General features: G+C 37.0%; 1 protein-coding gene across 4 annotated transcripts in view; it reads left to right on the top strand.

Moving 5' to 3' along the window:
* Positions 1–25152, top strand: part of CD47 (CD47 molecule) — an 85759-nt gene that overhangs the window by 14478 nt on the left and 46129 nt on the right. For all 4 annotated transcript variants that reach the window (XM_074214435.1, XM_074214434.1, XM_074214433.1 and 1 more), the window contains exon 3: positions 23428–23517. In XM_074214435.1, the coding sequence (XP_074070536.1) occupies positions 23428–23517 (90 nt within the window). The remainder of the gene's footprint in view (positions 1–23427; positions 23518–25152) is intronic.

Below are 25152 nucleotides of genomic sequence, written 5' to 3'. Positions count from 1 at the left end.
ATAAACCTTTGGAAAGCTAAAAAAATTAAAGTAACTTCTTAAAAGCTTTTATATATTTTCTTCCCTAAGTGATATCTTCAGGATATATAGAAATATATTACTATATAATTGTTATTTGATGATGCTTGTCTTCATTCCCAAAGAAGACTATGACATCAGTAAGGTGATGCCATGAGAAACATTTGAATTGGATTTTAATGAGGGTGTGCTGAGCTGTCACCAGCCTCACTTTCTCCTCCAGAGATATCTGACTCCAGTGACAGATATGAATCAGGATGACTGGAGATGCTCTGGAGGAGAGGCAGTTAGAGTTTAAGTGACTTTCCTAAAGTCACATACCTAGTAAGTGTCAGTTGTCTCAGGCCAAATTCAAGCTCCCATCCTCTTGACTCTAGGGCCAGTGGAATTTTCCTTTATGATGACTCTGAAGTAGTATGAAGTGCCTTCTGAATCATCAAAGATTAAGTTATATCTAACATAATATTTAAGATGTATAAATTTCTTATATTCTCATTGTTTGAAATTGGTGATCTATTTGAGCATTTTCAAACTGAATATTTAATCAGATGAACCCATGCCTCATCTATTCTGGGTAAAATTTACATGAATGAATGATTAAAACATTAGTTAAGTACTTACATGCAAAGCCTGGGTAAATACTGAGATACAGAAAGAAAATTAAGAAATTCTTGTTTTCAAAGAGATCACATTGTAATAAGGGAGAAAACATAGGGAAGTTTTCAGTTACATGGCAGACAGAAAGGTCCCATTGTCCTTAGAGTAGTGAAAAAACAATGTTAATACTCCTGCTTCTTTTTGGGAGGAGGGAAGCAGTGGAGTTAAATGACTTGCCCAAGGTGGCACAGCTATTATGTATCAAGTGTCTGAACTCAGGTCTTCCTGACACTGGGGCTGGTGCTCTTTCCGTTATGCTACCTAGCTATTCCATTGCTTCTTTTTAAATGCCATTTCCACGGCTAAAATATTATCAATTCTTATATTGAACTGTTTGGCAGAACCAGTGAAATGAATTTTTTTTTCCTGGGATTTCAATAGATGTGGTGGCAGCACTTGCAAGTTGCATCCTCAGAGGTTATATCCCAGGATAATGGCTGAGAGTATTACACACTGGAAGCATTGTCATTCTCAGGTCTCTTGAATTCATGGTCTTGGGCTATCTCTATCAGGGTCTGAAGGAAAATGTCATTCAAAGATGTGTTGGTGGTTTGAAATGCCTAGTACATGTTACCCCGATTCTCTTCAGCTAGTCCAACTTACCTGCCTTGTGTGTCATGGTTGTTGGAGATGGCTATCCCCTTTACAGTGCTCATCCCTTTTAATGACCATGAGGACTAACCTAGAAGCAGGACCTGTGATCTGAGTTGCGCTCTGTCTTCCAAGATCCTTCTTCTTATCTTCTGATTGGTGGCAGTTGGCATTGCTTGTGGTGATGAAGAGGAAGGTGTGCATTGATTTCTTTCAAAGATGACTGGAGAGAGAGTGCTATTCTCAAGATTCTTGTTCAGGAACATGGTTATCTGAGTCTGGTGGTCAAGGATGTAGTAGATAATTATTATTTTGTTTAGGTTTTTTGTTTTGGTTTTTTTTTTGCAAGGCAATGGGGTTAAGTGGCTTGCCCAGGGCCACACAGCTAGGTAATTATTAAGTGTCTGAGGCCGGGTTTGAACTCAGGTACTCCTGACTTCAGGGCCAGTGCTCTATCCACTGTGCCACCTAGCCACCCCCTGTAGTAAGTAGATAATTATTGTGCCAAGTTATACTGATGCCTAGACACAGAATAATTTATAAAACCTCTCATCCACAGCTTCTACTCTTTAAAGTCAACCATCTGTTACTTATAATAATTATATATAATAATTATTTATACTGTTATAATAAAGTTACTTATAATAACTTTTTAGCATCTAGATCCCATCAGGGAAAGGTAGTTTGAAGCCAGATTGTTGAAGATCTTGAGAAGTTTGATTTTCGGTGGTGGTGGTGGTGGTGGTGGTGGTCATGGTGGTGGTGACAGTCATAGAAGGTTTTTGAGTAGTATAGCTGAGTGGTAAGATTAAACTTCAAAAATATTAATCTTGAATATAAGATGGGATAGAAAGCCTTACAAAGTCTTTCCACAGAGTAGATGCTTTAATAAATATTGAATTGTGGGAAGAGAGGTGAGGTGAAGAGATTCTTGCAGGTATTTCAGGTGTCAGATAATAAGACAAGGGTGGTAATGTTAGCATTGGAAAGGAACAAATGGATGTTCGAGACTTTTAGAGAACTGATATGATTATAGTGAGGTCTTGGGGATAGGTAAGAGTTGGAAAATGACCCTGAGGTTTGAGTATGTCTATCTGGAGCAAAACTCATTTCTCAGAGTCACGACCTCTGAACTGAGTGAGTGAATAAGAACCTCAAAGTCATCTAGTTCAACTTGTACCTGAAAATGAAAACATCACACAATTGGACATCCAGCCCTCATTTGAAGATAATCAAGGTGAGATATCTACTATTTTCCAAGGCAGTTTATCCTACTTTGGATATTATTTGGGAAGTTTTCCCTATAGCAATTCTAAATCAATTAATAGTAAATAAGAAAATAAAAAAAGGACAAGTTTTGTGGGAGATATAAGTCAACTTTGGACATCTTAAATTGAGGTGTGTATCTCAACCAGTCAGGTCACAAAGTGATGGTTATGCCTATCAAGTCATATATTTACACCAGTTTCAAACTTGAATTTAGGCTCATCACTTGCTTGATCAAGATTATTGGCTATTTGTTGACCCAAATACTCAGATAGTACAAGTGCCACCTTTTTGTCACCTTTGGCCCCTTGGCCCCTTGGATCTTTGTAATAGTGACAGTCTACTTCTAGTAAGAGGCATGGGGAGTAGTATATCTTAGTCTGGCCACCATTATCATGCCGCTTTGACCTTATTACATAAATTAAGAGCCCCTTTCATCAGGCTTTAAGGGATAGAGTGATTAGATAGATGAATGACCAGATTTTCATAAAGTTTTTCCTAAGAATAATCAGCAAAAGTTCTTGGGCTGAACCAATCAACTTTTATCATAACAGTATGTAAAGCCTTTTAGTATTATATGTAGAGCATAGCCTACGAAAATTCTTAAGAATTTTTTAGTGAGACTTTAAATGAGGTATATACTTGCAATCATCTTAAAAAGTTATTTAGTCAAGTAGGTTATAGAGTTATAGTCATTCGGAGTTAAACCAGACCTTATCTTGCTACTTGGTGATGGTGGGGAGAATAAATCTTATCTGGATTAGAAAGGAAATAAAAGCACTGGAAAAGAACAATTCCAAGAAATTACTAGGTGGATTCCCTCAAATAGGGGTATGCAGTATGCTGACTCATGAAATAGTGTTTCAAAATCCAATTTTATCTTCAAAGTGTTCTATACCACTGTCTTATGCCTTTGTAAAAGAGGGAGGAAGGTACTGGGATATCACATTTTCTCATATCTTTGGTGATAAGCTTGGTTATCCAAAAATATTTAAAGGACACAGAAATCCATCATGACCCGTATCATTTGAACTCCTCCACAGTGTTAGAGGTATCCTTTAGGCAGCTAGAGATGAAGATCTGGAGCTCTGAAAAGAGATCATAGATAGAAATAAGACATTCAATCCTAGAGTGGAAGAGGTTGTAGAGAGAAAGAGTAAAGAAACAACAGTCTTGGAGACATCCTACCTTAGAAAAGGAGACAGAATGATTGCTTGAAAAGATAGGAGCCTGAACTGTTCTTACTTTTTTTTTTTACAAGGCAATGGTGTTAAAGTGGCTTGCTCAAGGCCGCACAGCTAGGTAATCATTAAGTGTCTGAGGCCACATTTGAACTCAGGTCTTCCTGACTCCAGGGCCAGTGCTCTATCCACTGCGCCACCTAGCCACTCCTGTTCTTACTTTTAAGCAGCCAATTAAAGAACTTGTTGAATGAGAGTTGGAGAGTTTTGTTGTTGTTTTTTCAGTCTTGTTCAACTCTCTACGACCCCATGGATCACAGTGTACCAGGCCCTTCTCATCTTTATTTTCTCTAGAGTTCTGTCCAGGTTCATGTTCATTGTTTCCATTAATTACCCTATCCTTCTCATCTTCTCCCATCCCCTTTTTCCTTTTGCCTTCAGTCTTTTCCAGTGAGTCCTGGCTTCTCATTATGTGTCTACCCTATTTAATCTTTAGTTTTAGTATTGATTTTTACAGGATTAGCCTGAATCAATTTCTTTAATTATTGACTTCCTTGCTTTCCATAGAAGTCTCAAAAATTTTTTTCTAGCACCAAAATCTGAAAGCATGAATTTGGCAGTGCTCAACTTTCTTTATAGTTCAACTTTCACAGCCTTTCATCACTATTGGAAAAACCATAGCTATAACTATATGAACCTTTGTTGACAAAGTGATGTCTCTGCTTCTTAGTCTGTTTCCATCTTTGCCATAACTTTCCTTCTAAGGAGCAAGCATCTTTTAATTTCTTGGCTAGAGTTGATGTTTGCCGTGATCTTTGAGCCCAAGAATATAAATTCTGATCTTACTTTCATTTCTTTTCCCTCATTCACCAGAAAGTGAAGGGATCATTTGCCAGCTTCTTCGTTTTTTTTTTTTTTTTATGTTAAAGTCAGCTTTTATACTTTCCTCTTTTACCCTTATCAAGTAGCCTCCTAATTCTCTCTCTCTGCCATCAAAAGTGGAAAGTGGTATCATCTGTTTATCTGATATTATTGCTATTTCTCCAAGCATCCTTAATTCTAGTTTTTGATTCATAGAGCCTGCAATTTCACAAGATGTATTCTGCAAATAAATTAAGGTGACAATTTACAGCCTTATTGTATGCCTTGTACAATCTTTTTATAAAAAATTTATGGGGGGGGGTGTTAAAAAATTTTTTTTACTTATTGAAGGCAGTGGGGTTAAGTGACTTGCCCAAGGTCACACAGCTAGGCAATTATTAATTGTCTGAGACTGGATTTCAACTCACTCCAAAGCTGTTGCTCTATCCACTGCACCACCTAACTGCCCCATTCCTTGAGCAATCTTAAACCATTTGGTTGTTCCATGTCCAATTCTAACAGGTACTTCTTGGCCCCTGTACAGGTTTCTCAAGAGACAAGTGAGATGATCTTCAGGACTTGCCACATTTTGATGTGGTCCACACTGTCAAAAGCTTTAGTCAGTGAAGCAGAAATAAATATTTTTCTGGAATTCATTGCTTTCTCCATAATCCAGTGAATGATGGCAATTTGGTCTCAAGTTCCTCTGCCTTTTTAAAACTCAGCTTGCTCTTCTGATAATTCTTGGTTCACACATTGCTGAAGCCTTACTTATAGAATCTTAAGCATAACTTTACTGGCATATGAAATGAGTGCAGTTGTTCAGTAATTTGAACATTCCCTTAGTATTGCCCTACTTTAGGATTGGGACATTAAACGATCTTTTCCAATCCAGTGGCCACTGTTTTCCAGATTTGCTGGCGTATTGAGTATGGCACTTTTAGCAGCTTTTAGGGTTTTAAAAAGCTCAGGTAGAATTCCATCATTTCTACTAGCCCTTATTGTTAAATATAGTTTCTAAGGTCCACTTGACCTGTCTGGTACTAGGGCAGTAACTGTCCCATTTTGGTTACTGGTGGTGTTAAAGATATTTCTTATATAGTTCTTTTGTGCATTCTTGCCACCTCTTAATCTCTTCTGCTTCTTTTAAATCTCATTTTGTCTTTTATCAGGCCCATTTTTGTATATACTTTCTTGGGATAGCTCTAATTTTCTTTCTATTGTCTTTCCTATTCTTTTGTTTTGTGGAAGTTAACACCTCAAAAGGATTGAGATGAACCAGGAAGGGACAGAAAATATGGATAATTGGAACATGATTTATGTAATAGGTAAGCTTGGGAATGGAAAACAAATTACTGATTCAGCATTTACTTTTGAGTAGTACTTAATGAAAATAATATCTTCATATTATAATCCTTATTTTTCTGAACTCTCTAAAATGTGCCTAATGCTAAGTAAGTTGTTACTCTACCTAGAATTATAGAATTTAGAAGTAAACTGAAACATCATCTAGTTCAAACTTCCATACCTCCCTAATGAGAGCAGCTGGATGGCGAGTAGGGCACTGGTCCTGAAGTCAGGAGCACCTGAACTCAAATCTGGCCTCATACACTTATTAGCTATATGACCTTGGGCAAGTCACCCTGATTGCTCTGCATCCAGGGCTATTTCTGGTCATTCTGATTCATATCTGTCTACTAGACACAGATGGCTCCAAAGGAGAAAGTGAGATTGGTGACTTAGCACAGCCCCCCCCCCCAATCTAATTCACATGCATGTTATGACATCATTTCCCTGATGTCGTAGTCTTTTTCAAAAATGAAAGACAGATATCATCATCATCATCATCATCACTTCCCTAACAGATGTTCACCTTGCCTCTACTGATATAATAACTTTTATTGAGTTCATTACTTAATAGAGTATCCCATTGTTTTATTAAACATATTTTTTATTTCATTTCCCTGTGTTGAACATTTCTTTATAAAAGAGAAGGAATAAGAAAATGAGCCTGATAAAACCAGCCAAAACTTAGACCTTGTCTGCCAGCATACACAATATTCCACACATATAGGTAACCACCTCTGCAAAGATGTGAAGAGGAGGTATATTTTCTCAACTCTTCTTGGCCAAGCTTATGCAGTATAATTAATTTGGTTTATCCTTCTTTCTGTTTACATTTGCTACCAGCTTCAGTATCCAAGAGATGATGGAATCTTGGAGAGTAACAGTTTAATTGCCATTTTCTGAGGAGAAAGAAAGCTTAACAGCCTTCCCAGAATGACAGTTTTGTCATTGTATGTGTATTGTTTGTCTTGTGCACAGTTAAAATTGCCAGAAAACATTTCTTTATGGTGCATCCAAACTAGACAATATGTAACTTTAACCCTAGTCCTCTGGAAATATAGTGTCCAGAATATCTCTTTCATTTTCCACATTCTAGTCAATTGCAAATTATTTTTTCTTGAAATTAATTATCAATGCTTTATTTAGCCATTCTTCATATAATGAATTCCACACATTTATCCATGTTGATCAGTATCTCTTAGAAACATCATACTTTTTTTGTTGGGTTTTTTTGCTATTATTTTCGTAACCATTTAGGGTCGTATGGTTAGCATATGTTTCAGTCAAGATTTTAACTCCGGTCTTTTTTACTCTACTATGTAAATGAGAAAGGTAGACATTTATTTTCTATTGTGTTCTAGAGGGTGAACTTGTATGCTCCCTCGAACATGAAAGGGAAAATAATGGTGAAAATGGATACATGTTATTTAAAAATATCTATCTACCTTCCCCTTAAATACTAGAAAGTTGCTATTGTCTCCTTTACCATCAAATTTCTCGAAAGAATAGTTTATAGTCATGACTTCCCCTTATTCTTCATTTGCTCACTTTCTATTTTTGGGCAACATGAATTCTGTTCTCATTAACATACTGAAAATTCTGTCTCCAAGGTCGACAAAATCCATTAATAAACAATCCCAATGGTGTTTATCCAGTAATTATGAGGCAAGATTGGCCACACCCTCTTTCTTAAAACTCTCCTCCCTAAGTTTCTTTGGCACTCTCAGTTCTCTTTTTTTTCTTTTGTTAATTCCCCTTTCTCCTATCTAAAAGTAGGCATTTCCCAAGGCCAGATGTCTTTTTTTCTCTCTGCATCTAGCTTCACACCTTCAACTGTCATGATTATATCAATGACTTTCATATCTTTTATTTCTGTCCCATTTTAAAAAAATTTAAAATTTTCTTTATTTACATATTAGTAAAATATTCCTGTTTTTATGAGTCCATCAGAGAAGTTACTTCCATATTTTTCCACAGTTGCTGTTGCTGATTGTAATTCCCTCCATCCATTCCTCCCCACTACCATCTATTATATTTTCTCTCTCCTTTTGCTCTGTCCCTCTTCAAAAATGTGCTGTGGGGCAGCCAGATGGCACAGTGGACAGAGCACCGGCCTTGGGGCCAAGAGGCCCCAAAGCCACATCCCACCCCAGAGACCCCATGGTCCTGGACAGGCCACCCAATCCCAACACCTTACACAAAGTAAAAAAGAAAATGTGTTATATCTGACTATCCTCTCCTATGCTCTGCCCTCTCCTTTATTACCCAGATCACCCCTCCCCTCCCCTGTCCCCCTTCTCTCCTTTTTCTTCTAAATGTCTATTGAATGTGTATTATGCTGTTTCCTCTCTGAGCTATTTCTGATGAGAATGAAGGCTCCTTCATTCCCCCTCACCTTCCCCCCTTCTATACCATTGCAAAAGTTGCATGAAATATCTTTTACATGAAATATCTTAGCCTATTCTACCTCTCCCGTTTCTTACTCCCAGTACATTTCCTTTTTAGCCATTGACTCCATTTTTACAATATATTATATCTTCAAATTCAGCTCTCTCTTGTGCCTCATCTGAAAATGCTCCTTCTACCTGTTCTATTAAATGAGAAGGTTCATATGAGTATTATCAAGTATCCTCTTTCCATGCAGGAATATGCACAGTTCATCATCATTAATTTACCCTTCTCATCCATCCTCTCTATGCTTCACTTGAGTCCTGTACTTGAAGGTCAAACTTTCTCTTTATCTCTGGTTGTTTCCAACAGGAACAACTGTTCCATTGAAAGTCCATCTTTGGGGTGGCTGGATGGTGCAGTGGATAGAGCACCAGCCTTGGAGTCAGGAGTACCTGAGTTCAAATCCAGCCTCAGACACTTAATAATTACCTAGCCGTGTGGCCTTGGGCAAGCCACTTAACCCCATTGCCTTGAAAAATCTTTTTTTAAAAAAAGTCCATCTTTTCCCCTGGAAGAGGATGTTCAGTTTTACTGGGTAGTTGATTCTCAGTTGCATTTCAAGCTCTTTTGCCTTCTGGAATATTATATTCCAAGCCCTACAAGCATTTAATGTAGTTGCAGCTAAGTCCTGTGTGATCCTGAATGCAGCTCCATGATTTTTGAACTGTGTCCTTCTGGCTACTTGTAATATTTTCTCTTTGACTTGGAAGTTCTGGAACTTGGCTATAATATTCCTGTGGTGGTTGGGTTTTTTTTTTTTATCTCTTTCCAGGGGAGATGGATGGATTCTCTCAATTTCTATTTTGCTCCCTGCTTCTAGGATATCAGGGAAGTTTTCCTATAGAAATTCTTTAAAAATGAAGTCAAGGCTCTTTTCCTGATCATGACTTTCACGTATCCCAATAATTTTTAAATTATCTTTCCTGAATCTGTTTTCCAGAGCAGTTGTTCATTTCAGTGAGATATTTCACATTTTCTTCTAGTTTTTCATTCTTTTGGTGTTGAATTATTGTGTCTTGATTTTTCACAAAGTCATCAGCTTCCTTTAACTCCATTCTACATCTGAAAGATTTGTTTTCCTCAGAGAGCTTTCTTATCTCCCTTTTCCATCTGGCCAGTTTTGCTTTTTAAAGTATCCTTCTCCTCAATAACTTTTTGAACTGTTTTATCCATTTGATCTAAACTGGTTTTTAATGTTATTTTCTTCAGCATTTTTTTGGATCTCCTTGACTAAGCTGCTGACTTCATTTTCATGTTTTTCCAGCATCTCTCATTTCTTTTCCCAATTTTTCTCCTACCTCCTCTACTTGATTTTCAAAATCTTTTATGAGCTCTGTCATAGCCTGAGCCAAACTTCTATATTTCTTGGAGACTTTAGATGCAGAAGCTTGGACTTTCTCATCTTCAGATTGTTTATTTTGATCTTCCATGGGACCAAAGTATTTGTCTATGGTCATGCTCCTTTGTTTCTTCTGTTTACTCATTCCCCCCAGCCTGTGCCTGGCTTTGGGGGGCTTTCCTGAGCTTTTGAGTATTATTGGGACACCCCCGTAAGGACCTCGGTGTGTGAGGTTCTGACTGCTCTCCTGGTCTGTTGGATGGCCACAAGCGCACCCCTCTGGGGCCCCAGACTGCGACCAGGGCCTGAATGTGGTCAAGGCCCCAGAATCCTGTTCCAGGGACAGAAGACAGACCTTGGCAGTCTCCCTCCACTCCCTTGCCCTGCGTCTGCTGAGTTCTCAGGGAGCTGTGCAGCTCCACAGGCCTGCTTCCATCTCCTGGGATCTGGGCTGCTGAGGGCCACAGCCATGTTGAGGAGGGCCATGCTGGCCTGTGCTTTGTGCTTGCTCTGGCAGAGGTCTCCCTGCTGACCTTCCAAGTTGGTCTTGGTGCTCCCTGGGGTGGCAGGTCAGGAAACTGCTTCTGCTGCCAGGAGCCAGTGCTCCCAGGGACCCAGATTCCCTGGAGCTGTTCCTGAAAGACTGAAGTTCCTTCCCTTTGGTGTGCTGCCACCCTTCCAACCCCATGGAACAAGAGCGTTCCCACTATTTTTCAGGTTACGTTGGGCTGGAGAATTGCCTCACTGGATCTTTCTTTGGGTTCTGTCTCCCAAAAATTTAGTTAGAATTATAATTTTAAGGTTCTTGAAATATTTTGGGGAGAGCACCTAAAGAGAGACTCTTCTCCTGCCGCCATCTTGCCTCCACCCTCTCTAAACATAGTTTTGTTAAATATCTCATAAAATATAATACTTCTTTTCCTTCTTTTGCCTTTGTTTTCTTTTCCAATTTAAATTCTGCCCCTCTCTTCATTTCTCCCTCAGCCATTATGAAGGCACCAAATACAGTACCCCTTGTCCATTTGAAGTCATAAAACACTTTTCTGTATTAGCCGTGTTTCAGGAAAAAATAATGGAAAAAAAATTTCAATTTATGATCTGAGTCTTCAGTTCTCTCTTTGAAGGTGGATAGTACTGTACATTGCTAGTCCTCTGGAGTTTTGGTGGGTTTATTTTATTCTTTGGAATTACCAAGTGTTTCACACTGATTATCTTTGCAGTATTGCTGTTACTTTGTAGATTGTTTTGCTTACTTCACTTTGCATCAGTTCATATAAGTCCTCCCAGATTTTTCTGAAACCATCCCCTCATTATTTTTTACAATGTAATCCATATGCCATAACTCTCTAGGCTTTCTCTTGTTGATGGGCATCTCTTCAGTTTCCAAATCTTTGCTACCACAAAAAGACCTGCAGTAAATAATTTTGTACATATATATGTCCTTTTCCTTTCCTTTGATCTCCTTGGGCTATAAATCTATTAGCAGTATTTCTGCTCCAAAGGATATGTATAGTTTTATAGCCTAAAAGTTCCAAATTATTTTCCAGAATGGTTGGACCAGTTCACAGCTTCACTCATAGTGCATTAGAGTACTATTTTCCCTTCCTGCATTTGTCATTTTCATTTTCTATAATTTTAGCCAACCTGGTTGGTCTGAGGTGGTGTTTTAATTTCTTTTTTCTGATATTAATAGAGATACTAAGTGGTTCAGAATATAGAATAATGGGACTGGGGTCAGGAAGATCTGACCTCAGACACTTACTAGCTAGTGTGACCCTGGGCAAGTCACTTAATCTCTGTTTGCCTTAATACAGTAGAGAAGGATATAGCAAATCATTCTAGTATTCTTGCCAGAAAAATCCCATGCACAACATTGGCATGCTTTAGTATACAGGGTTATGAAAAGTTGAACAACTGCACAACAGTGAAATATTTTAGAGTATTTTTTCATATAACTATTGATAGCTTTAATTTCTTCCTCTGAAAATCACCTGTTCGTATCCTTGGGGAATGGCTCCTATTTTTAATAAATTTGGCTCAGGTCTCTATATATTTGAAAAAAATGAGCTTTTTTTTTCAGTCAAATTTGCTATAAATAAGGTATGGTATTATTACTAAACATGATATTCCAGATATAGTGTGACCAGTACAGAATACGGAATCCTCACCTCTCTTTGTAAGTATTTTGAGAGATCTGTTATTTCATTTATCTGTACATTTTCTCCAATGAGGCTCATTACAACTCTTCCATGTTTGCCTATCCTGTTTAACTCTTGACCATGCCCTTAAATAATTGTACTCTTGTTATTTTATTTGATATCCCTTTAAGGGCCTGCCTTTCTTTGTTTTGTTTTTGTTTTTGTTTTTTGTTTTTTGTTTTTAGGTTTTTTTGCAAGGCAATGGGGTTAAGTGACTTGCCCAAGGCCACACAGCTAGGTATTTATTAATTCTCTGAGGCTGAATTTGAACTCAGGTACTACTGATTCCAGGGCCAGTGCTTTATTCACTGCACCACCTAGCTACCCCTAGGGCCTTTCTTTCTAAAGAAATGATAAAAATACAACTTATGCAAACTATTTGTTGGTTAATCTGTATGACGTGACCAACCCATTTGTCATACATCTCTGGAAAAGAAATTTGGATGCAAAGGCAATTTACAGATGAGGAGATCAAAGCAATTGGTAGCCATATTGAAAAAATGCTCTAAATCATTAATTATTAGAGAAATGCAAATTAAAGCTCTCAGATTGGCCAATATGACCAGGAAGGATAATGATCATTGTTGGGAGGGTTGTGGGAAATCAGGGACACTTACACTGTTGGTGGAGCTGTGAACTCATCCAACACTTCTGGAGAGCTATTTGGAACTATGCCCAAAGGGCAACAAAAATGTGCATACCCTTTGACCCAGTAATACCACTACTGGGTCTACACCCTGAAGAGATGATGAAAAAGGATAAAAACATTACTTGTACAAAAATATTTATAGCAGCCCTGTTTGTGGTGGCAAAGAATTGGAAATCAAGTAAATGTCCTTCAATTGGGGAATGGCTTAGCAAACTGTGGTATATGTATGTCATGGAACACTATTCTATTAGAAACCAGGAGGGATGGGAATTCAGGGAAGCCTGGAGGGATTTGCATGAACTGATGCTGAGTGAGATGCGCAGAACCAGCAAAACACTGTATACCCTAACAGCAACATGGGAGTGATGGTCAACCTTGAAGGATTCGCTCATTCCATCAGTGCAACAATGGGGAGCAATTTTGGGCTGTCTGCAAAGGAGAGTGCCATCTGTATCCAGATAAGGAGTTGTGGAGTTTGAACAGTTCAAAGTTCAAGGGCTATGCCCTTTAATTTAGAAAAAAACAGATATCTTATTGTCTGATCTTGTTACCTCTTAGACTTCTTGTCTCTTCTCTAAGGATATGATTTCTCTCTCATGACACCCAATTTGGATCAAGGTACAACATGGAAACAAAGTAAAGACTGACAGATTGCTTTCCATGGGGGGGGGGGGGAGGGAAGTAAGATTGGGGGCGAAAATTGTAAAACTCAAATAATATCTTTAATAAAAATTAATTTAAAAAGAAAAGAAATTTGGAATAGTAGATAGAAAGCTAACCATTGGAGTCATTTTCAGGTCCTGCCTCTGTTACTATCATTGTAACCATAGTCAAGACACCTCTCTATTAGGTATATGGGTGATTGTGTTGTTATATGGAACTTCCACATCAAGCACTCCTCCAATTTAAAAAAAACCAATTTTGAACCAAAAGGCAAGGTAAAAAAAAAATATCTCTTTCAGGATAACTAACATCTTTGATGCCACTTCTCTTACATGCCTCTGTATTGATGATCTTTTGCAACCCTATTTTCTATATACTGTGCATCATCCTTTACATTCATTTTTTGGAGATTGATATTCCATATCTCAGACATACAGCACAACTGGATTCATATTGTTAAAAAGATAAATATTATGCTTCAAACATAATATTAGTAGTCTTGAGTTAGCTGTTTTGGCAGCCTTTAACTGTAAGATTTGGTTCCTTGTGCTTTTGTTCTACTTTAGCTCTTGGAGGTTTTAGACATAGAAGCTTTGACTTTGTTATCATCTGAATATGTATTTTGATCCTCCGTGAGACCAAAGTAATTTTCTATGGTCAGATTCTTATTTTTCTGTTGTTTTCTCATTTCCTTAGCCTATGACTGATTTACTGTACTTCTAAGGCTTTGGAGGGGGGGGGTTTGGGACACCGACCCCACAGGGACTTTAATTCCTCTGAGGTCCTGTGCTCTGGTATGTAGATTGACCACAGCCCTTCCCCCTGCCCTGGAGCCATGAGCAGGGTCCCTGCTCAGCAATGGTAGTGTGGGAGCCCAAACTACAATCTGAATCTGAGTGTGAACATACAGCAGAGTCCTCCCCCAGGGAGAGCAGAGAGACTTTTGCCGTCTCCCCAACCCCCTTACCATCTGTGGACTGGGTGCTCTGGTAGTGCTGGGTGGCTCCACTGATTCCAGCTGCAGGTTCTCGCTGCAGGGCTGCTCTGAGGCTGGAGCTCCACTCTGTGCTCACCCTGGTGTGGCAGAGTTCTGTTACTACCCTCTTCAAGGAGTCCCCAGTGATTCCTAGGCTAAGAGGTCTGAAAACTGTCCTCTCTGTCACAGACCCAGGTGCATCCAAGGACCCAGGTGCCCCACAGGCTGTTCCTAGAAGACTGGAGCTGATTTGCTCTGGCTCAGCTTGCACTGTGCTGGGGCTGTGCTGTGGCTCTTTCCAACCCCTGGTCCTGGTGAAACAGACCTTTCCTTTAGAACTTCTAAGTTGTCTTGAATGGGAAATTGTATCACTTAGTCTTTGTGTGGGTTTTGCCCCTCTAAATTCTGGCTAGTCATAGTTTGATGGCTTTTGGAGTTTTTTGTGGAACAAATTTCCTGGAATTCCTGCCTTCACACCATCTTGGCTTTGCCCCCATTCTACTTTATCTCTTAAGGATTTTCATGTGAAGTTCTGTCAAGTCTTGGTTTATACAAATGCAAATGATTTTTTGAACCTGACTACATGACTTTATATTTATCTATTTTGTATTTTATTTAGTTGACTTCATTCCATTTTTCTAGTCTACTGAGATCTCTTTCAGTCCATACTCTATCATTCAGTCCAACTTACTTCACACTTTCTGCAGATTTAATAAGCATGCTTCGGTGTATTGTTTTTAATTATAAAAAGTGCACACACACACACACACACACACACACACACACGTCACAAAGAAGAGAGGCCAAGGGCAGAACTCTGGCAGGACATCAGAGACCTTCCTCCAGTTTCACATTATTCTAGAGTTGGGGGCATTGAATCTCTCTAGTTGACTGAAAATTTAGGTGTGAAATATATTTGATAAGTTACCTTAAATATGCTTTCAGATGATCAAATGTATTTTGGTCTCCCCTTTCCCCTCTTAACCCCTAGGGATTTGTTGGGAATCATAAGCGACTCCTAGGCAGTGCTGCAAACTGTCAACAGATTGGAAAGGCTTTTCCCTGGAGTAGATTTTCCTTCCTTCCCCAAAGTACAAAATATGGTAACTAGGAGGTCTGATCAACACGGAAGATCTAGGATGAGGAATAGTCAGAATTGGGTGAGGAAATAGAACCTGTTTTAAAAATATATAGACTTTTTTTTTGATGGGGAAAGTTTTTTTTGAGGAAGTATGAAGCTGTTAGAGTATATGAATTTTTCCAAGCCCCTAGACACAGCTTTTGCTCCAATGGAATTTTTAACCAGGTTTAAATGACCCCAGAATAGTAAGAGTTGAATCTCATTTCTCAACCTCAGTAAAATCCAGAGCAAGCAGTAGCTTACTGATTACTGGATATTTCCTTCTGTACCTGAAGGAGTTGGTTCTTGTATAGTGCCTCAAATATTTAATAAGAATTTGGTTACCCATGACTTAATATTGAAGCTTGGACCTAGTATTCTAGTTCTACTCTCAAATAATTATTGTCGAAGATAGTAAGAGCCATGGTGACTTGATACTCAAGATTTTTTTATGTGCTAAACAGCATTCTTTGGGTAAACTTTTTTAATTAACTGTTGCCCATATTTGGCCATCTTATCCACAAGGATATCATGAGAGATTTTGTCATGAATTTACTGTACCTAAATTGAACAGTGTCTGTGGCATTGCCTTGATTTACCAGCAGGTCAATCTATGATTCTATTCATCGGTTTAGGGAATTGAATCTAGCAGTGCATTTCATAATTCTATCTGACTGGCAGACCATAAGTCATTGACCTAGAGCTAAAGGAACTATAGGAACCATCTGTTCCAGCCCTCTTAGTTTTCAGATTAGAGAATTGAGTCCCAGGTCAGTTAAGAGACTTTCAGTTAGGAGAAACAGCAACATTGTACATAGTAACAGCAACATAAGTGATGATCACCTATGATAGAAACTCAGCAACACTATGGCACAGTGGGTAAGAGTGTTGAAGTTGAAGTCAAGAAAGATTTGAATTCAAATCCTGCCTCAAACAATAGCTTTGTAACCCTAGACAAATCATTGAACCTCCCTCAACCTTGGTTTCCTCATCTGCAGAATGGAAAACTACAGATGTTATGAGGATCAAATTAGATAACCTGTTTGGCACTGTAAATCTAGGGATGCTTTAGAAATGATAATGATGATATAATAACAATTTAATAACTGCTTCAGTGGTATTAATGGAGCAGCATTAAGTACTTTTAAAAGTTTCAGTAAAAACTTTTTAAAAAATGCCTACACTTAAAATATTTGGTAATTAAAAATTCACTAGCTACAGAAATTTTTAATAACATATTTAACTTAATATTAAAAATATATAACTATTTAATTTTGGTTTGTTGTTAGCACTTTATTATTTTGAACATGTACCTTATAAATAAGGTTTTCTATGTTTCTTACACAAATGTGATACAGTAGGGTTTTTTGGGGGGGTGGAATATATTTCCTTTTGAGTGAATATTACATGATCAGACTTAAAAATTTAAGAGGCAAAAAAGATAGCTATTTAGTAAATTTCACAGTTTATCCCTATCATTGAATCATTGTAGATATCTGAGCAGATTTTGGTAGATTTTTAAAGAGAGACAATAAAGTTGAGAGAAATAAATAAATACTGGATTAGGAACCATGAGACGTGGCTTCTAGTTTTAGCTTTTCCACCAACAGACTGTGTGGTCTGGTGCAAAGTATTTCATGCCTCAGGACCTCAGTTTTCTCATCTTTACAGTTAAAAAAAAACCAGGGTTTTAGATTACATGGTCTCTAAGGTCTCTTCTAGTTCTGAAATTCCGATACTGTAACTAAAGTAATGAGGCTGAATTAATCTCTGGTTGAAGACTTCATTTCCTAATTATCATCATCACAGTTAGTTACACCTTGCACTTATCTGTGCACTCATATACACACACACACAGGCAGTAGTCTTTTTTTCCATAAGTCACATTTTGCTGCTTTACTCATTTGACACTGATTCATAGAGTTTTTCCCTTTACTGCTTGCTTCATTTCCTGGTTCATTTTCTAATTTCCATTGATAGACAAATTCAAACCAATCCAAGTGCTTGCATAGGCTAATTTTGCCTGACTACTTTGAGATGTTGTCTTGAGAGTTGACACTGTTTTGTGTGTGTGTGTGTGTGTGTATACATGTCACAAAAAAATCAGGAGCATCAAAGACAAGTAGACAAATCATGACTGATTTCTGCATAATAATATAGAGGAAAGAGCATTAGATTTAGTGTCAGAAAAATCTCAGTTTTGTTTCCAAATCTTCTACATGCTATCTGTATAGTGTTCAGCAAATCACTTAACCTTTCAGTTTTTCAGCTTCCTCATCTATAAAATGGGAACAATAAGACTTATATTCCCTAGCTCCCAGGAAAGAAGAGAGAAGATTGAGTTAGGCTTAGAAAGCCAGAGGTAGCCCCACTGCTTCCATGAGAGAACACAGGCTTTGCCACATTAAACCTGAAACTGCCTGAGGGCTAAGCTCTAACCTCCACGGATCTAGGAGTCTTTTGCCAGCTCTGTTTCATCTCCAGCCCTGCACTTATGTCATTGGTTTTCTGTCCAGGAAGATCAATTGATTAATAAGAATTTATTAAGCATTTACTATATGCCAATATACAAAGAAAAAGAAAACACAGGTCTTACCTCTAGGGATCTTGCAGTCTCCCAGAGGAGATAACATACATATACATATATAGTTAGTGTAAATGTGTGTATAGTGCAGTTAGGTGGCCCATTGAATAGAGTGCTGGGTCTGGAGGCAAGAAGATCAGAGTTCAAATCCAATCTCCTTCCTAGCTATGTGAATCCAGACAAGTCGCATAACCCTCTTTGCCCCAGTTTCCTCATCTGTAAAAGGAAATGGGGAACCACTCCGGTATTTTTCCAAGGAAACTCCAAATGGCGTCACAAATAGTCAGACATGACTGAACAATATATGTGTATATACACATATACATAAAATCATGTGTAAAATGTGTGTGTGTGTGTATATGTACTTATAAAGCATGTATATACATATATTTTGTGTATATATATATATAAAATATACGTGTGTATATGTATATTATTATAGACAAATTATATACATATACTATGTGTGTGTGTGTGTGTGTGTGTGTGTGTGTGTACATATACATACCCTCTCCACTCCAGTATTACCTATATTTGTATTACCTATATTTCTGGGACACGACCCTCCAGTCCCTTTTTCCTCTGCACCCAGCTGCTTGTCACCAGGGACAGCTCAACTCTGAGCTTGAACCCTTAGGGACAATGATTACATGGTTAACAAGCATTCTTCAGTGATTAATTTACCTCCACCTTATCAGAACCTCCCCCTCCCCAGGGATTCTGAACATTGGTAATGGGGAGTTCTGAACTCCTCGTTAACATTGTTCAGAATCTATTCTTCATTCTTTACTTATTCCTTCCTTATTCTGTCCCTCAGAAACCATGTCCCTACCCTCATTAATGTCCCCATTCTGAAGTTCTTGCCTCTTTCCCTTTGTTCTCTAGAATGCCTGCTCCACAGGTCACCAACTAGCTTTCATCTTAAACCTTTTCTTTTCCTCTCCTTTTTATATTCACTGAACCTTTTTATACCCTTTTCTAGCTGGAAATACTCATATCCTCTACTCACTGATGCTACCCATTGCAATTTCCAGAACTTCCTTCTACTACCATCACTTTGTGACCTCTTCTCCTTTGAGATAGATATTCAATCATTTTTATCTCCCAAGTAAAATTTCTGGTGGTTGTTATTTGAGGACCTCTCCTTTCCTTAATGAGTTCAGTGGTTGGTTCACAATTATTTTCACTTCTCTAATTCCCTCCTTCATACTAGGGAACTTCAACATAAATAATGATACTCCCTCAAATATCGTCACTTTCTTATATCCTTTGACTTAAACTGTTATCTTGCCATCACTCACAGATGTCCCACTTCCATGTTCATGAACTCTGAAATGCTTTTATTTGATCACACTCTGTTGTCATTCCTCCTCTCCTTCTGACTGGTAACTCCAAACCCATTTCTTCTTCACTGAGATCTCTAGTCTCTCCAGGCTTGAACTTTTTCCTGAATGATCATTATTGCACTTTCAACATGCTCCTCCTTTTCCTATGTTTGCTGCTTGGTGAAACAGTTAAATCCTGTACTGTCTTCCTTTAGTATGTTTCCTGGCTTTTTATCCTGTTGAAGATCTTGCCTTGCCAAACCTCAGTCATCCTTGAATTATTCCCACAATATACCTTTGCTCTTATAATGCTCTTGAAAACTGGAGAAAATCATAAAACATGCTGATTAGGTTCAAAACAAAATTTTGTTACATAGTTTCGACTGGGCTCTCACTACTGCAAGGCTATCCTTTTGAACTTCCTTAATTATTTAATATCTCACTCACCATAATGACTTCCAGGGCTTTTTATCCTTCCTCAACTCTCCCAACACTCTGCATCTCCCCACTCTCTCATATTTGCTTCATATTTCACTGAAAAGATTAAGGCCAATTTGCTCAGTGTTCCCTCTTCTCCCTTCCTTCTCATATCATATCATATTGCTGAGATATTTTTTGCCACTCTCTTTTTACCCTTGATTTACATGAAAAGGTTTCCCTTCTCTTTACTGAAGCAACCCTCTCTACAAGAAGTGATTCCTTCCATTTTCTCCATCATATTGAATCATCTATCATCCTTATATTCTCACTAATAATCAATATTTCTATCTACTGACTACTTCACTGTTTACTATAAGCTTACCCACATTTCCCCCATCCTCTCCCCACTAGCTCTTGTCCCATATCTCTCCTCCCTTTTGTCATTAAACTCTTTGAGAAGTCTGTAAGTAGTTTCTTTACTTCCTTTCTTCTAATTCACTTCTTAACTTTCTACCATTTTTAACTGAAACCACTCTCTCCAAAGTCACCAATGATCTCTTTATTGCCAAATCTAACTCAATGCTCATCCTTCTTGACCCCGCTGCATCCTCTATCACTGTCTTCTAAGTTTTTGTGACAGGGTATTCTTCTGGTTCACTGCCTGCCTCTCTGACTTTGCTGAATTGCCATTTAGGTTATGCTCACTAACTATGGGTGTATCACCAAACCTTTGTTTTGGACCTTTTCTCCCCTCTATAATATTGTGCCTGATGATCTCTTCAACTTCCACAGATTCAGTTCTCTATGAATGTTGGTTGTTCTTAGATCTATTTTTTCCAGCCCACACCTCTATATCGACCTTGTCTTTAATTTCCAGTTGCTTTTTGGACATTTCCAATTGGATGGTGTTTTTTTTTTTTTTAGGTTTGTTTTTTTTTTTTTTTTTTTTGCAAGGCAAATGGGGTTAAGTAGCTTGCCCAAGGCCATACAGCTAGGTAATTATTGAGTGTCTGAGGCTGGATTTGAACTCAGGTACTCCTGACTCCAGGGCTGGTGCTCTATCCACTGCGCCACCTAGCCGCCCCTCAGTTGGATGTTTTGTAGACAGCTTAAACTCAGCATAACCGAAACTATTTTCATTTTCATTCTCCCTCAAACTCTCTTCCTCTCTTTGTACTTTCCTATTATAGTAGAAAGGCACTATCATCTAGGTTCATAAGTTTAGTTGTTACCATCAACTTCTTACTCTTTCATCTTACCCCCACCATATCCAATAAGTAATGGAGTCCTGTTGATCTTATCTTTGTAACATTTTTTAAACCCCTTCCCTCCTATCACCCTTGTCTAGGCTCTTACCTCTTAATGCTTGGACTGTTAGAATAGCCTGCTTAGTTTCTCTGAATCAAAACTTTCTAATCTTTAGTCCTTACCTGTCAGAGTGATCTTCCCACTTATTCAATATAATCTTGAGTGATTCTCTGTTAACTCTAGGATAAAATATAAAATCTTCTGGTAGTCTTTAAGCCTTTCTTAACCTGGCCCTTCGAATTTTTTGGTTTTGTTTTATCCTATCAAGATGCAAAAAGTTTAAATTACTATTATTTTACTAGTTATAATCTTTTCAAAAGTAATAGTTTGGGAAAAGACTTTATTATTTCCCTGGAATAGTTAATATTTATATTAATTGTAATAATCAAGACCCCAAGCTTTTAAAATCAGTTTACCTGTGGTCAGTTAAGTGTTAATAGAAACAAAATTCCTAGATTTCCTTATTATTTTTTCCTGTTAGGATTTGAACCAGGGAAAAAATATGTAGCTTTCATCTCAGTTATATAACATGGGGTAATGTGGAAAGTCAAGACGTTAAACAATTCTGGTATCCTAGAACATCTTTCTCAGTGTATAGATATTCAGCATAAAGTTAGACAATTTTCCAGCATTTTTTATTTTAGTCATTAAACTTTTGTTGGATAGTACTCATCATGACCAACATTATAAACATTTGTTGAGCACCTTCTTAGGGAAAGATATTAGGAGGTATTCTTTTAAAAAAGTGATTACATAGTGAGTTAGAATTTCTTAAGGTAGTGTATTTATTATTTAGTGACTTTTATGAATATTTCACCAATATTAAATTTTTTAACCTTAATGTTAAAAGATAAGGTTTATCATATTGTTTAAAAGTCATGAGGTTATTTGTTTAACTTTCCAGTGTAGTTTTGGAATTTTTACTGGTACATGTTGATAATGGAGAATAATGAAGTGATAGATGAAGGAGAGTGAATTTCATTGCGATATTGATGAGATATTAAAGTACCAGGTTCTTCCAAGTGGAAATAATAAGAGTTTAAGAGAATATTGTGAAAAAAAGAGAACATTTTGAATAGTATTAGTAACATGGATGTGGAATCAGGAAGATCTGGATTTGAGTATCTTCTGACTCTTACTGGTGGCTTAACTGTGGAAAAGATACAGTTTCTCTGAGCCTCAGTATCCATATTTATAAAATGGGAATAATGGCACTTACCTCTACAACCTCTTGTGAAATGCAAATGAGATAGACATAATGTTACCTTAAAACTTTAACTCATTAATTCATTATATAAATGTCAATTTTTTTTTTTTACTTATTTAAGGCAATGGGTCACGCAGCCATGCATTTATTAAGTGTCTGAGGCCATATTTGAAGTCAGGTCCCCCTGACTCCAGGCCTGTGCTCTATCCATCAGACCCCCTTGCTGCCCGTAAATGTCAATTTTTGTTGTGGTTATTATTTGCTGTGGTTATCATTATTTGTTGTGGTTAATATTATTACATTCTATTATTAGAGGAATTAATTTTACAATAGTAGATTTAATAATGAATTATAGTTTATCAGATGCCGTTCAAGTTAATTTTCAATGTCTTAAAGAATTATGTTATTTCTTGTGTATTGAAATATTTTTTCATTTCCATTTTTTATTTGTGCTTCATTTAGAAAGATAGAAGAAACTATTCATTCATATAACTAATGTGCTCCATTTCAACTTTGACATTCCTATTTCCTTCATATATTTTATTTGGAGAAAATCTCTTCATCCATATTTCTAGCATCATGTTGCAATAATCTATTCCTAGTGTAGAGTGAGTTGCAGAGAGCAGTTATGCTTAGTGGGAAGAGAGGAAACTGTTTTGTTTCCTAGTTCTTCCCAAGACATTTTCACAATGTAGTTTGATTACTGTGTGACTTCCTGTGACATTAGCCATAGCTGTATGGCTCTGTAAATGCAAATATGAAAACTTTTTTTAGATAAAATATGGAAAAGCAAAGATTAAAAACATTTCATAGTCAAGTGTAGATTCTTTTCTTGTCAGGCTTTGTGAATAATCTGTTTAATTTCTCTTTATTAATGCAAATGATTGAAATAACAATTCCTCTAGCACAAATTATTGAAAGTATACTGGAATATGTTTTTAGAAATAAAAATATTTTCATAAGATCATAGAATGTTAGAACTTTGAGAGAAACCTTATAGATCATCTTATAGATGAGGAAACAGATTAGACCCTGAGGTCCCTTTAGGTCTAGAGCTCTGAACCTGTGAAACTAAGTAATTTACCCAAAATTACATAACTAGAGGTAAATGAATTGCACCACAGTGTTTTAGTTCATAAGTTTTGTGTATTGACATCAAGGATCTACACTCATTTCACCTTTATCACATTAAAATTTGATTGTACAAAATTAAAATATTTAAACTGAGTATGAAACTTAATGTTTATTTCTCTTTTTTCTTCAAAGTTTCATGGTTTTACCCAAAAGAAAATATTCTCATCGTTATCTTTCCGATTTTGGCTATACTGCTTTCCTGGGGTCAATTCGGTATTGTGAGTAAGTACCAAAATAATTTTTTATTATTTATGCACATTATAGTGGTAAATGCTTTTTAAATTTATGTACATTATAGTAGTGAAACTGCTTAGTCTTTTTAAGACAGTGATAGAGAACTATTAAATGAAATCTTTTTATTAATGAAATGTGGTCTGAAACAATGTCAATATGATAAATAAAAATAGGTTTTGCAGTTATATGCAGTTGTCATGCTTTACCTAATCTTTCTAGTAGGCTAACCTAAATCTAATCTAGCTCATTTTCAGGTTCTAAGGGTTAGGGTCAGTATTTTCCTCTATCTTTTTTAAGGATATTCAGATAGCACCATGAGTTGTAACGAAAGGTCCTTGGATCACAATAATGTTGTTACTAATATTATCAACTGAACTGAGTTAAATGAACTATTTTCCCATAGTTAAACTTCCCAATATAAACAAATGAACCCTCAGAAATTACAGTATTAGGAATGCTTGTTTTTACTACTGAGAAGCAGTATACTATAATGAATAGAATCTTTGGTTGGAGACAAGAAAGACTAGGGTTCTAGTCTCAGTTCTGATACTTGTAAGTTATGTAATAAGAGAAGTTATTTAATCTCTGTGAGCATCAGGCAACACTTTAAAGACCCTAAAAATTGATATTTATTGGCGAGACCTGGTTTGTATTAGTGGTAACAGTTCCCATTGGGCAAGTTTCTCTGCTGGTCAAATCTAAGGTCATTGATTAGTGACATTGTTCCTGCTACATCCCTCATAACCCTAGGGGGAAATGTTAATTTTCTTTCACCTTTTGATTAAATTCAGCCACATGACTTTTTACACAAATTACTAACCTTCAGTTGCTTCACATTTAGGATTATTATTCATTGTTTTTACTATGGGTAAAATAGATATTCTTCGTGTTAAATTCTCTACTTGTGATTTTCCTCTAGCTCCCTGCCTGGTGCCTTGTAATTAGTGTGATCTTACTAAATACTTGTTGGAGTTTGGGAAAATTTCTGTGTGTTTATACAATTATTTTTGAAGACGATTCTATGAATTTAGTTTTTACATATTAGTAGAAATCCAAATTTCCAAAGTTATGGTAGTCACAATCTTTTATGCAGACATGTCTAGAAGTTTTGCTAGGGTCAATTAAAAAATTATATTATATGTTTGCATATCTTAGATATTAAGTTGCCACTCATTGAGGTGAATAAATATTTCATATTTTTGGTGTCTTTGCCTACTTCATATACCTTGTGAAATGATTCCTCAGTGCTCTCACACATGTGTCTCATCTCTGGCACTGATCTCTGTGGTATACACTGTTCTAATCCATCTGCTTTTCCTCCAGAGCAAAAAAATAATAATAATAAGATCACTCTTTTCAAAGTTGGTTTTTATCCTGTTTATTCAAAATAGTAGTCCTTTCCATCCTTTGACTATTTTATTTTCCCCCAGCATGACTTTAAAAAAAAAACAAAACACTTTCTGTTATTTTTAGTTTTGTTCATCAAACTCTCAGGACTTGGTAGCATCCTGACTCTTCTTGCCAGGCTTTTGCATTGTTTCTTAGTGACTTGCTTTTAGGTTTCATTCTATCTTCAAAATTTCATGATAGAAAATTGGTTGGAGAATTTTCCCCTTATTGCTT

The sequence above is a fragment of the Macrotis lagotis genome, chromosome 1, assembly GCF_037893015.1.
Source record: "Macrotis lagotis isolate mMagLag1 chromosome 1, bilby.v1.9.chrom.fasta, whole genome shotgun sequence".
NCBI lineage: Eukaryota > Metazoa > Chordata > Mammalia > Peramelemorphia > Peramelidae > Macrotis > Macrotis lagotis.
The sequence above is the reverse complement of the archived record's forward strand: the minus strand, read 5'-3'. Positions and strand labels throughout refer to the sequence as shown.